This window comes from Epinephelus lanceolatus, chromosome 15 (genome assembly GCF_041903045.1).
Source record: "Epinephelus lanceolatus isolate andai-2023 chromosome 15, ASM4190304v1, whole genome shotgun sequence".
Classification (NCBI taxonomy): Eukaryota; Metazoa; Chordata; class Actinopteri; order Perciformes; family Serranidae; genus Epinephelus; species Epinephelus lanceolatus.
In genome coordinates, this window is record NC_135748.1 from 20,580,742 (window position 1) to 20,593,051 (window position 12,310).

At 38.8% G+C, this 12,310-nt stretch overlaps 3 protein-coding genes across 3 annotated transcripts; 1 reads left to right on the forward strand and 2 right to left on the reverse strand.

The window, feature by feature from the left end:
- Positions 1–1,498: 1,498 nt before the first annotated feature.
- isca2 (iron-sulfur cluster assembly 2) lies at positions 1,499–4,212 on the reverse strand. Its single transcript, XM_033642234.2, has 4 exons — positions 4,078–4,212; positions 3,685–3,865; positions 2,171–2,286; positions 1,499–2,060 (listed from the first exon to the last, which is right to left on the reverse strand). The coding sequence occupies exons 1-4, from the start codon at positions 4,137–4,139 to the stop codon at positions 1,886–1,888; spliced, it is 534 nt and encodes a 177-aa protein (XP_033498125.1). The 5' UTR covers positions 4,140–4,212; the 3' UTR covers positions 1,499–1,885.
- A 274-nt stretch (positions 4,213–4,486) lies between these two features.
- LOC117266765 (NPC intracellular cholesterol transporter 2-like) lies at positions 4,487–7,175 on the forward strand. Its single transcript, XM_033642108.2, has 5 exons — positions 4,487–4,628; positions 4,901–5,004; positions 6,090–6,197; positions 6,295–6,467; positions 6,621–7,175. Exons 2-5 carry the CDS (start codon positions 4,923–4,925, stop codon positions 6,705–6,707), a joined length of 450 nt encoding a protein of 149 aa, XP_033497999.1. The 5' UTR covers positions 4,487–4,628; positions 4,901–4,922; the 3' UTR covers positions 6,708–7,175.
- An 892-nt stretch (positions 7,176–8,067) lies between these two features.
- On the reverse strand, positions 8,068–12,282 carry gskip (gsk3b interacting protein). The gene is made up of 3 exons (XM_033642419.2): positions 12,144–12,282; positions 9,329–9,574; positions 8,068–9,242 (listed from the first exon to the last, which is right to left on the reverse strand). The coding sequence occupies exons 2-3, from the start codon at positions 9,569–9,571 to the stop codon at positions 9,084–9,086; spliced, it is 402 nt and encodes a 133-aa protein (XP_033498310.1). The 5' UTR covers positions 9,572–9,574; positions 12,144–12,282; the 3' UTR covers positions 8,068–9,083.
- Positions 12,283–12,310: the final 28 nt, after the last annotated feature.

Below are 12,310 nucleotides of genomic sequence, written 5' to 3' on the forward strand. Positions count from 1 at the left end.
AAGAAGCTGCAGTAAGAGTATGTTGGGGTGCTTTTATAGTACTTTTCTATGAGAAATGACTCAAACCGATTAGTCGACTACTAAAATAGTCACCGATTATTTTAATAGTTGATTAGTCATCGATAAGTCGACTACTTGTTGCAGCCCTATTAGACATGGTATGTTGCTGGTTGTTTTTTGTTTTGTTTTGTTTTGTTTTTTATAGTGACGATGCAATTTAACTTAGTTTCAATACAGAGTATGGGGCTGATTTGTTGCACAGAGTTTACAGCTATTGCTAATTTTTAACTCTTGTCCCTAGTTGGACATGAACACATAGACCTAAAATGCTATTAAGAATATAGAGTTTAAAACATCATACAACCACTATACACTATCAACATGGAGGGCACAATACAATACATAAACCACTGTCCACACACTACAGTCCACATACCACAGCACATATACCACAATACAAACATTACAACATATCCCACAATACATCTACTACAGTAGACATACCACTATACACATACTACAGTACATATACTAAAGTACACATACCACAATACACTAATACACTGATACCCCTTAAAGGTTTTAGCCCATTCAGCTCAGAGCAGGTACAGTTCTGCTTTGCTTTTAGCCAGCATTTGACCGTTTGTTGTGAAGGATTTTAAATCTATGATCAATTGATTTCAATTGGTCATGTGTTCCAGAGTTGACAGCCTCCTTTATAGAAAAAGCTGATTGTCCAAAGTTACACATATGACATGGTATTTTACAATTGCCATTCAAGCGGCAACCTCCTGGGCTGAAAAATAAAGCCGAAAACTCCAGTTTTGGTCTCTATAGCTAATTTCCCCCTTCTGAACAACTGTACAGACAGTGGATTTTTATTTAACTCACCTGTTTACATTTTATTAAGCCTTGCAGTTAGGCATAATTAAGCTGGGGGCACACTGAGTGACAGGCTGTCTGCAGATAGCATCCTCTGCTTCTCAGTCAGATCCACCCCTCGCTCCTCCACAGCACCAGCCTCCCCTCCAAATATGGCCATTTCTGGCTCCAAAAAACAAGATGGTGACAGGCAAAATGCCAAACTGGAGGCTTCAAAATAGGAGTCCACAAACCAGTGGGTGACATCATGGTAGCTATGTCCATTATTTTTACAGTCTATGAAGGGAAGTGAAACCTTTATTCAGAATATTCACTCTTATGACTCTTACGCACATTGGGCTCACTTCTATAGCGAATTTAAGTGTGAAAATATACTATTCCTCTTTTTTCTTGGGACCCCTTGTGCTCTCTGGACCCCTGGTGGAGAACCACTGAGCCACACTTATTAATAATGCTGTTGAAGTAACAGTTCTTAGGAAAGAATGAGTGCTCAAACTAACCTTTAATCAGTTATAAATAACCTGGCTGCCCTTTGACCATTCTAACATAAGGAAGTGCATCATAATACACATTCATTTGCGTATAATAAATCAAAATGACTGAAGCTATAAACATCTGAAATTCACTCACTTTATTTTAGATGAAACAAATATATCTTCGCTCTTTGCAATCATAGATATGGCCTATTTACATATTTTACACACAAAGACAAATCTCAGCACTGCATACTCAAACACCTCATCTGTGCATTTGTTTAGTTTGAATACATGGTGACTATTGTGAACTCAGCTGTCAGTGAGCTCTGAGTGTCACTATATGCTAAACAGAATGATGATCAATCATACCTCTGCCTTTCATTCAGTTCAAGTACTTTCACACCTACAAAGCCAGTAGCTATAATGTATTATAACGAGAAGTGTTTATAATATTTGATTGTATATTGCACATGTGTGCCTAATAAACTGGTGAGGGTATTAAGTAGCATTGACTCAAGGAAGCAGGGTCATAATTTGACAGAGAAGGAGCTGCCACAGGAGCAGCCGTGATCAGCTTGAGGGTTCTTGAGCACAAGGAAGGTGGCGCGGATCAGCTCCTGGCTGAAGTCCACTGTGGCTCCTTTCACAAACTCCAGGCTGTCCTGATCCACAATAATGCCCACTCCTCCCTGCTCAAACACTCTAAAGGATGGATGCAGGAAGGGACAGAGTTGATTGGATTAAAAGACAATAAGGAAACAATGAGGCCAGTGTAAATCAACAATGTGAAAGACTGATTAGTGGCAGTTTACCTGTCATCTTCATTCCTGTTACTATCAACAGAAAACTTGTACTGGAACCCAGAGCAGCCTCCGCCCTCCACATGTATTCGGAGATACTCGCCCTTTTCCATGATTTCCCCTAGTCTCTGGATTAAAGGGGAGATAGGAGCGTGAAGAAAGAGGCACAAAGCACAGCATAACAACTCAATACATTTTCGACAGTGGCTGCATGGCAATGTTTTTTAACATTAAATGGTTCTGCTTGACTGCCTATAATTGGGTTTTAGATGTCAACAATTCGGAAAGTAACAATTCACACTTCGGTGAGTCAGAAGCCAATTACAGTTTCTGTGTCTTACAGTCAAATACCTCAGATGTAGGCCTAGAAAAACTTACACATATATGCCCACTAATCCCTGTACAGTAAGACTATGATCTGACATAATGCAGTCCCATTCTGTAGATGCTTCACTGTCAACACTGGCACAGAGGTGGGGTTAATGAAATGCTTTACGTTTTACACAGATGATAACACCGTCAACAAAATATCTTGACTAACTCTGACACTGATGTGGCATCATGTGAAGCAGTGGTTCCCAATTGGTGGGTCATGGTCCAAAAGTGGATTGCAGGTCCATTATGAATGGACCGCAAGTTACTCTGAACGTGTCATGCTTGTAAACAACACACTTTATTTTGAAGTACAGTGAATTTCCAGCACAGAGCCTTCATTTTGAAGTGCCATTTCCTGTTGTAGAGTGACAGACTAATGGAGAGCTACTTGACAGAAACAGCAAATTAGCTTGATGACATGGTCATACTTGTATGATGTAGTATAAGGGTTAAATACGTTAAACTGTGTGGACCTTTAACTATTGACCAAGGGGGAATCTGGACCCTGTGGCTGGACCAGTTGCGAACCACTGATGTAAAGTTTTGGTCCTCCCTGTATGGCAATAGATTTGTTTCAAAATGTATGTAAATGTGTGATCTATAAATATAAAACAACTTAAACAAATACAAAAGGGATTTGTAAGCTCACAAAAATATTGTGCAAAAATAAAACAGATCTGCAAATACACACATTTTAAAAATTAAAAAAGACTGACTGCATAAAATATAAATCCATAAGCATAACACTAAGATTCACAAATAAAAACTGAATTCACAAAATGTTCAAAAGCTGTAAATGTTAGGAAAATATTCACAAATGCTTTTCATTTATTTGTACATGAATTAAATGTATTCACAGACATTTTTGTGGTATTAATTTGTGTATTTACAGATCTGTTTTATATTTGCAAAATACTTTTTTGGTTTCCTTTTTTTTCTGTATTTGTGGAGGTGTTTTATATCTACAAATTACACATTTACACACATGTTGTCGACCTGTTCACTCAAATAATACTGAGACAAATCTATCTCCATATCCCAGGCTTTCCATGCATGCATCGAAACTGCACACGCATCTTTTCATTAGCTTTTTCCTACATGAGAAGTGTGTGATGCCTAGTCATAGTATGAATCATTAAGTATCTGCTGACCTTCACACATGACTCAGTGAGGTTCACTTTATCTTCGGGTTGGTCTGACACAGCTAGCTTCTCCTGGGAGGAGGCACTGCTAAAGCGCTGAAGCCCCGCTGTGTAAAGGGCTGGATGGGGGTTTGGGGGAAGTCGGTGTAACTGTTGGGTCACATTGGGGTTAGTCAGAAGAGCAGATGCCCTGAAAAACATAGATGTTACGTTAAGATCAGGCAGCAGAGGTACATGTAATATTGCAAACCCTGGCGCTAGCTAGTTACCTAACGGTAGCGTTAGCGGCTAGCTTGCTAACTACCTGGAAAATATTCAACACAAAGCTCCTGTCTCAACTCAAACAGGTTGTTTACACGTTATTATCCGTAATTATATCTACAATATAAAATGTAACATTACCTAGCAAGGCTCAATACTTTTGCCTTTGACGCAGATATCATAGCTCCTCTCACGAATGACATCTTCCATAACAAACTTGGTAAGTTCCACCCCCCAACGGATGACGAGACGCAGACCGCATTTTAATTGGCTGAAATGGTGGTCTGTCAAATAGATACGCCCACATTGGTGATACGATGATTTGATTCGTCAGTGTACCTGCCAATCATAAGGTATTTATTTCCCTAGATATGGGGTCTTTTATACCTTGGTTTTGCCTCTCAGGCACAGCTCTTCTTAAAATATATGCCATCCTCAACAAGATACACCAGCCAAATGTTAATATTGGGGTTTATATTACAGAATATTGGGTTATTATGCTGGTTTTGATTTCAATCTGCCATTTATAACGCACGGGGCGGGGTCTTGATAGTGAGGGGATTTCCTGACAGGCTAAATTGAGGGCGAAATGTTCTCTGTATGCTAATAAATAGGCGTTATTTGGATCTCGTGATACAGGGAAATAAAAGGTGCTAGGCGGCTACGGCGCTCACTCCGGACACGCTTCAAAGGTATGGCTTGTCCATTGACAATGTATTATATCTACGTGTATTGTTAATCTACTAATAAGAAGACTGAGTTTGTTTGTATACTGTTTATCACATTGCCTTGTCGTCAAAGAGTGTTTTTTTTGTCGTTTTGTTCAACTTTATTATCACTGCGACGCTCGGGACACTTGGGGGAAACAAAAAGTCATATGATTTAGCACTTTCTGCTGACTGTCAGACTCGGCTAACGCTCAAGTAAACTTTTCTGTTGCGTAATGGATATTTCTCTGTTTTAGGGTCACGAACAAGGAAAGAAACATGGATGTACGGACTGGGTTCATCGTGTTGTTGTGCCTAATGGGATTCACCTGCGCCAACCCGGTGAAATTCCTTGACTGCGGTAAGTATCACTCGAAACGTCTCAATATGCAGATTTGACGTTAACGTTAACTCCTTATGTTGTATTTTAAATATGTGAAACGGCCAGTCGTTAACTGTGAGTAGGCTACGGTTTAAAGAGTAGTACACACGTTTAACTGATCCCAAAAGGGAGTGACTAGAGCCATTGTTGCAACACCTCAGCTTTCCCTACTATGACAAGTCAGTGTGCTGTGAGAACGGTCTACAGTCTCAAAGCCAATAGTATGTAATTTCTAAATATATTAAACAGAAATTTAACAGCTGCCTAAGTGTTACTTAAAACGTTTGAGTATCAAAATTGTTTGTAATCTTGTTAGTAGACTATTGATCCATCCCTTAACAGATAACATCACCTGTCCTGACTACAATATATTCATCATATACACACACATGTGCTCATATTTTAGGCTTCTCGGTGTTCAATTAGGACTTTCCAGTGATTTTTGTACAGCACTAATATAAATTTGCGACTTGAGTTTTTTTTTTTTTTTTTAAAAAAGAGGTCAAAATTGAAGCTTTTCCTTTTAAAATGTGAGTAGTGAGGTAATCCACTCACTAATCCCAAAATTGATAATCTCAGTCACATTACTTTAGATTACATGCTTGCCCAGCAATGATATTATTCATTTTGCACTGTATTAAGACAAAAATATGTCTTTTATTAGTTCTTAGTTTGTAACTCTCTGTATCATTTATTTTATTGGCACAGTGTGAGTGTTGAGAGCCAGTTTCCTTGTATGCTTTAAGTACTTGGCCAGTTCAGTTGATTTTGACTTTTTCCTTATGTTAATGTTTTTATGAAAATAACTAACTAACTAAGACTAGTCTTGAAACAAAAGAGTCAAACATTAGGCATTGTTAGTTTAACCTTCTTTCCACTGGAGGGAGTAATACAGTGATGACCCTGGAGGTTGTACATCATGTCCTTTTTATGATGTATGTAAAGCAAGTCAAGTTGTCTGTGACGTGGCCTCTTCTAATGAAAATTTAAGATATTTAAACAAGTGATATGGCAGCAGCTTTAACATTTACCTTTTTTGAATGTCCCATCTTTTTTCTCTGCAGGCTCCTCTTCTGGCAAAGTGGCCTTAGTGGATATTAACCCATGTCCCAGTCAGCCATGCCAGCTACACAAAGGACAGTCCTACAGTGTCAATGTGACATTCAACAGTGGTAAGGGGGTTTTATTGTTTTTAGAAATGCTAATCAGAACATAAATGCTTGTATTTTAACTTTTGATCTCACGCACTGTATGTTTTATCTGTTGTAGCTGTGGAGAGCCAGACGAGCACAGCAGTGGTTCACGGTATTATTGGTGGAGTACCCATCCCGTTCCCCATTCCCATAGAAGATGGCTGCAAGTCTGGAATCCAGTGTCCCATCCAGAAGCAGCAGAAGTATAACTACATGACTGCGCTTCCTGTGAAGACTGAGTATCCTGCAGTAAGTAAAGCGTGGTACATTAGCAAAAATCTTCCTAAAAGCAGTTTCCTTTCAATGTGACCACATCACTTTTTGCATCTTTCACTTCCTCAATATTTCATTTGTGTACACAAACGCTCACCTTCTTCAATTCTGACTCTTCTGCACTTCTAGATAAAGCTGGTTGTGGAGTGGGAACTGAGAGACGACCACAAACAAGATCTGTTCTGCATCAAGTTCCCTGTTCAGATTGTGAGCTAATCTCGCAGCAGTATGTTCGCACAAGTGTTTGTTTTTTTTTAAAAGGGATTCAGCTTTGAGTAAAAATCTGAAGAATGTAAATGATTCTAGTTAAGATCTCATTTTATTCATTCATCAAATTGATTTTTAAGATGTGTCTTTCACTAGTTTGCAAGACGTTGGCGCACTCACACATCTTGAATCCTGCAGAAATAAACGGCTGATCCTTGCTGTGACCTTCTAACAGTCAGTTTTAAGAGATGCGGATGTGAAACAATGTGGTTAATGTGTGAATGACCCTGACTCTCATTCCACTACAGTGCAATTGTCTTGTCTCACTGGCTGCTATGTAGTCAGAAAAGGTATATACTGTGCTACTACTTCACTAAAACTTTTTGTAATATTTCTTACTGACAATGTACTACTAGACATATGAAATTAGATATTGTAAAGGATTATTAAAATTCTAATAAAGAAAAGTAATCTGTACCAAAGTTGCATCATGTGAATCTGATATACACAAACTTTTGATTAGGTTTTTTTTTTTTTGTGTTAAAACGCCGCTTCCAAAGCTTCACAGGGGGTCATGAGGCCTTTTAGTTTTGTAGGGACTCACGAAAATATTAATACAGTAGGCATATATCTCAGGATTTTGTTAATTTCTATAAAGAAAACAAAATATTGTTTCAAAGTTTAGATTATTGTTCAAGATGTAAACTTAAAAAATCTCCCAGGATAAGGGCACAGTGAAGAACTCAACACAAGCTGTAGTCACAGAGCCTTCAGCCTCATCCTGCATTAAAAAGTATATAGTTGAGAGACAACCAAAGAGTTCTATTGTAAGCATCAGGGAGAAGAAAACCCTTAAGTTGTCAGAGAAGAAGCCTATTAATTATAAATGATTGTTAAAAACAAAAACACAGAGAATTGAATAAAATATTCCTAAAAAAAATTCCCATATGTCCAACGCAATGTTCACAGGAAACAATCTGCTCAAAAAAGTTCACTCATTATACACAAGCTTCCTCCTGTTTGGGTTAACTGTACATTTTCAGATGTTCTGTACTGTTATGCATTAAAGCTAAAATATGAAATGTCACTTATAGGTCATCAGTTTATTCATTGATTGAAAAAGGGTCACTTAAGGGAAAAGGCTTGGGACTGATTTGCCAAATGACCATTTTTAACTTACCCTATCTATGTGTCACACAGTTGTTGACACACTCTGCATATCGTAGGCAAATTTGAATAGATGTACCCAAGGTCAGCACTTGACACTACAATGACTCGCTAAGCAGTGGTGAGGAAACCACTTCTCCTTTGTTTTTTTTCAATTTAAGTTTGCCTCGTAGATTGTTCGTGGGTAAAAAATGAAGACAAATGTAATTCTGAGAATTTATTGGTCTGAGCAAAGGCCAGCAGCAAGTAATGACAGTATGAATGCAAAGGAACACGATTTCTTAAAATAGATTTCATAATACTGAAGTAGGATCATTATCAGGTCACATAAAGCAGCCCTAGAAGTCTTCATTGAATATAAACACGAACCAAAGGTTTGAAGACCACAACAATATATATATATTTGTGTATATAAACCTCCACAAGGATAGCGTCTTTACTTTCACAGCAAAGCTCAAAATGCAAGCTTGAGTTGCAATGCAGTATGGAGGGGAAAAAAATATCCAAACACAATTTAAATTGGTATTGTATACAGTGCCAGCTATTGAGACTATTCATGGTTTTCAATAGTTTCTGACCCATTTATCCATGTGAAGTGTCAGCCCCACAAAATACCATTTGTCTCTGTCAATATAAAAAATTAACAAGTCCAGGAGTTATTTTTGTACTTTTCTAACCAAAAGTCCATCATTAAGGCAGTGTATATATGAGTTTAAAGACTATAGCTTTGGCTCTTTCACTGAGACACCTGCTGAATAAGAACGTATTGGGTATATCTGAGCAGATATCAGGTCACAGCTTTAGTGCAAGCAGGGCAGAAGGGGAAGCTGGATCAATAAGTTGCTGCTTCTTTCTCAAATCATTTTGATCAGTACAAAAAGGTGCAGAAGTCTCAAACGCTGTGTGCACTTACAAATTTGTATTCTGTGGAAGCTTTATACAGAAAAGTCAACACCACAATGTTGCAACAGACCCCATTTAGCCAATCCGCAGCAGTCACTAAAGTTAAGTAACTAACATGAAGTCATTCAATGATATGAATGTCAGAACAAAGCAGAGTTGATAGGGCAGGGTACCCCTTATTGTAGTGGTAGCTAGGCAGGTGGACGTCACATAGTAGGCTATAATATTTGACCAGACTTGGTTATTATTGGCTCATATTCAAATACACCCACATCATCAAACTCTCTTCCGCTTTAAGCAGCATCTTGGTCCTTTTTATTGTCCGTTTTGCTTCAGCCTCTCCAGCCGCTGGAGCAAAGCATTCCCGAAGGCTTCTCTGTAACCTGGACTCAGCGTGTCCAGAAGCGAGTAAACAGTCTCATGATACTGGGTGCTCAAATCCTCATCCACTTGATCGAAGGCATAGCCCACCACCTGTTTGGTAGAGTTGATAACCGTAAAACATGCATACAATGACTAATCAAACAAGAAATGAATGTCTCACTTTCAGTGCATCTTACCCTCAGTCCTGCCTCTGTGAGCTCCAGACAGTACCGGTTCCCCTCTCTTGTTTCCACGTTGATGTAGGCCACATCCGACGCGCTGCTGAGACTTTGTGACACGTGCATTTCGGCAACGGCGAATAGTACGTCATTGACCACTGCTTCTGCCTCCAATCTCATGTCCTTGACGTCACCGAGCACAACACAGTCCTCATCAAATGAAGAAACGATGGCTTCCTCAGGCTGGCAGTCTATCTCCATCCCCTGTAACAGAACAACAGCATTATCGACTGACTCAGCTGAAACCCAGATGTTACTGTGTGCAATAAAACCTGCTGACTGGCACAATGATAGAAAGAGGTCTCCATGTCCTCAATCACCAAACGCACTTCAAAAACCCTGCAGTTAACTGGGACTGAGTCAGAACATGCAGCTCTCTACTGTCATGGCAACAAGCTACATGAACTCAACACTCCCGTTAAGTGTTATCTGTAATGACACAGTAGTCTTTTAAACTATACCTGTAACATCTGGTCATAAACCTTTAAAACATACGATAAAGCTTTGTACAGCTTTAAAGGAGCAGTGAGTAGGACTTGGTGGCATCTAGTGGTGAGGACTGCAGATTGCAGCCAGCTGACACTTCTCCCATGTGCAAAGCTTGAACTCCTGGTTAAGATTCCTTTAGTATTTATTGTTCCGGAGGTTTTAACTAGGAGCTGAATTATCAGCAAGTGTCATGTTACAAATCAGCATTTCTCCGATGTTCGACTCATCACAGACGGGCTGTCCCACTAAATTCTCCACACTGGACCTTTAAGCAGCATAATAACATCACAGGGCCGTGATTCAGCTGTAGTGATGTTTATCTCGTTTCCATGAAGCCCATTCTCTGAAGAAAAACGGAGAAGTCAAATAAACATGCATCTGCTGGTTCTGTGACCTTTTTAAAAATACATTTCACATCTTTTCTGAGTAGTTCATTGTGTGAGGAAAGTATAAACTATGTTTTAGAGGAACTTAAGGACTATTCTGGATGCACTTAAATATTTGAGTTACTTCCTGGACTAAATATAGTTGCACCAGAAACACAAGCATCAGAGATGAATCGCTATTTCCCAAGCAGTTATTAGTAAGGGAAAACTTTCAAAGACTCTTCCTTCTTTCATATTGGTTTAGCTGTAATATATCAGAGCACCGAATCTCGAAAGAGTCCAGTGTGTTCCCAGAGACGCAGACTAATGTTGTCTCCAGTGCTTCCTAATGCTGAGTTGGCTCAGTTTTTTTCCGTTTCATCTCACAAATGCTCCAAGCAATAACAAGCTTATGGCAGAGCACACTGCTTTAGTAAGGTGAACTGCAGTTGTTGCCATATATAATCCAAGTCATGTGGTACAGTGCTGCACAGAGCACCTGCAAGATTTTGGTGTTGAAGGCTGCTAAATGCTGACTAATCAATGGTGGCTCATGTAATCCACAAAAATAAACAACACCTGTTCCATGTCTATATGTCTGCTCTCTGTCCTCCTTAGCACTGGTGGATTTTTGTTAAACAAGTTGAATCTTGTTTTGTCCCATGTCAAGGAACATTATGTTATGCATTCCTAAATGAGCCCTTTTCCTGCAGGACAGCTGTAACCTGTTGCTTTGCATCGAGCTGCGTCATCCTTGATTCCCTCGGCCGGGTGCCTTTATGGGCAATGCCACTGATTGTGAAACATGAAGCAATCTTTACTTAACCTGTTCCCTCGGCCTTGTTGACATCTATCTGATATGGATTTTACAGGAAAAAAAACAGTGAGTCTGCCATTTTTATGGGAGGAGAAAGTAGTATTATGGTTTGTTTTTTTGAGATTCTTTATTAACCCAGTAAAGCAGATAAGAATATAGGTATAACAGACATTTGACATTTGTTTCGTTAGACTGAATTGACATATTAAACAATAGTTAAAAACCTACTGGCACTTATGCCCACATTCATTAGGGAAGAAAGTATTGGATCCTTCACTTAAGATAAGAAAAAGCAGCAATACCACATTGAAATGATAATTGATTACAAGCACAAGCATTTAAAATGTCACATTAGTAAAACTACTTTAATATTATCATCAAGCTGTGCTGCTGTAATTTATAGGCAAATGCCCCTGCGAGCCGTATCTAGTTATATATTACTGGGTTATTATCACTGTTGCATTAATGAGCATGTGGCGTTTTATTGTTGCTGGTCAAGTGGAGCTGATGTTAAATTTTTTATGCAGACTAGAGTAGTTTAACTTGGAGATGTGCATGATATTTTAAAAGATAATAATAGCTTTGTTTTGGGTGTAAAATCTTAATTTTGAAGGTTACTAGTAATAATGGATGTCAAATTAATGCAGTGGAGTAAAAAGCACAATATGTCCCCCGTAATTAGTATAAGCTTTGTACTGAAATGAACATAGTTGTTTTCTAGTTGTATTATACTGGTATTACAACCTCCCACAGCCCCATAAACCATGTAATGTTAATAATGTTAACTGATTCATTTATACAATTAAAATCATCAACATCACAGCGACATTTTAGGGTCTGTAAGAAGCATTTTTCTGTATCTATCTGAAGCCAAATAGGCTCAATCTGGTTACTGATACAGACATCATAGATAATATTTACTCAATGTGCTAATTCATATAGTTAGCCTGGCTGAGCTACTGTAGCTAACTTAGGTGGCTTTTACTAGTTTAGTACGGTAAAATAAGGTAAAATGAGTCATGCAGTGGTTAACGGTAGCAAAACTCCTGACTTTTCTGTGGGCCATCATCGTCTTTAACCAAACTGCGTTCATTTTTCTCACCTCCTCGCTGGTTGTGTTCTTCCGGCTTGTTGAAGCTTCCAGCCCACTCTGAGCTCTCCGTACACGGAGCTCAGTCCAATGAGCGTCACCTTACGTAAGACCGGAAACTCTCGAGCCTCAGATTTTTCGATAACCAGAAAGTTAAGTCACATTTACACACGTTCTGT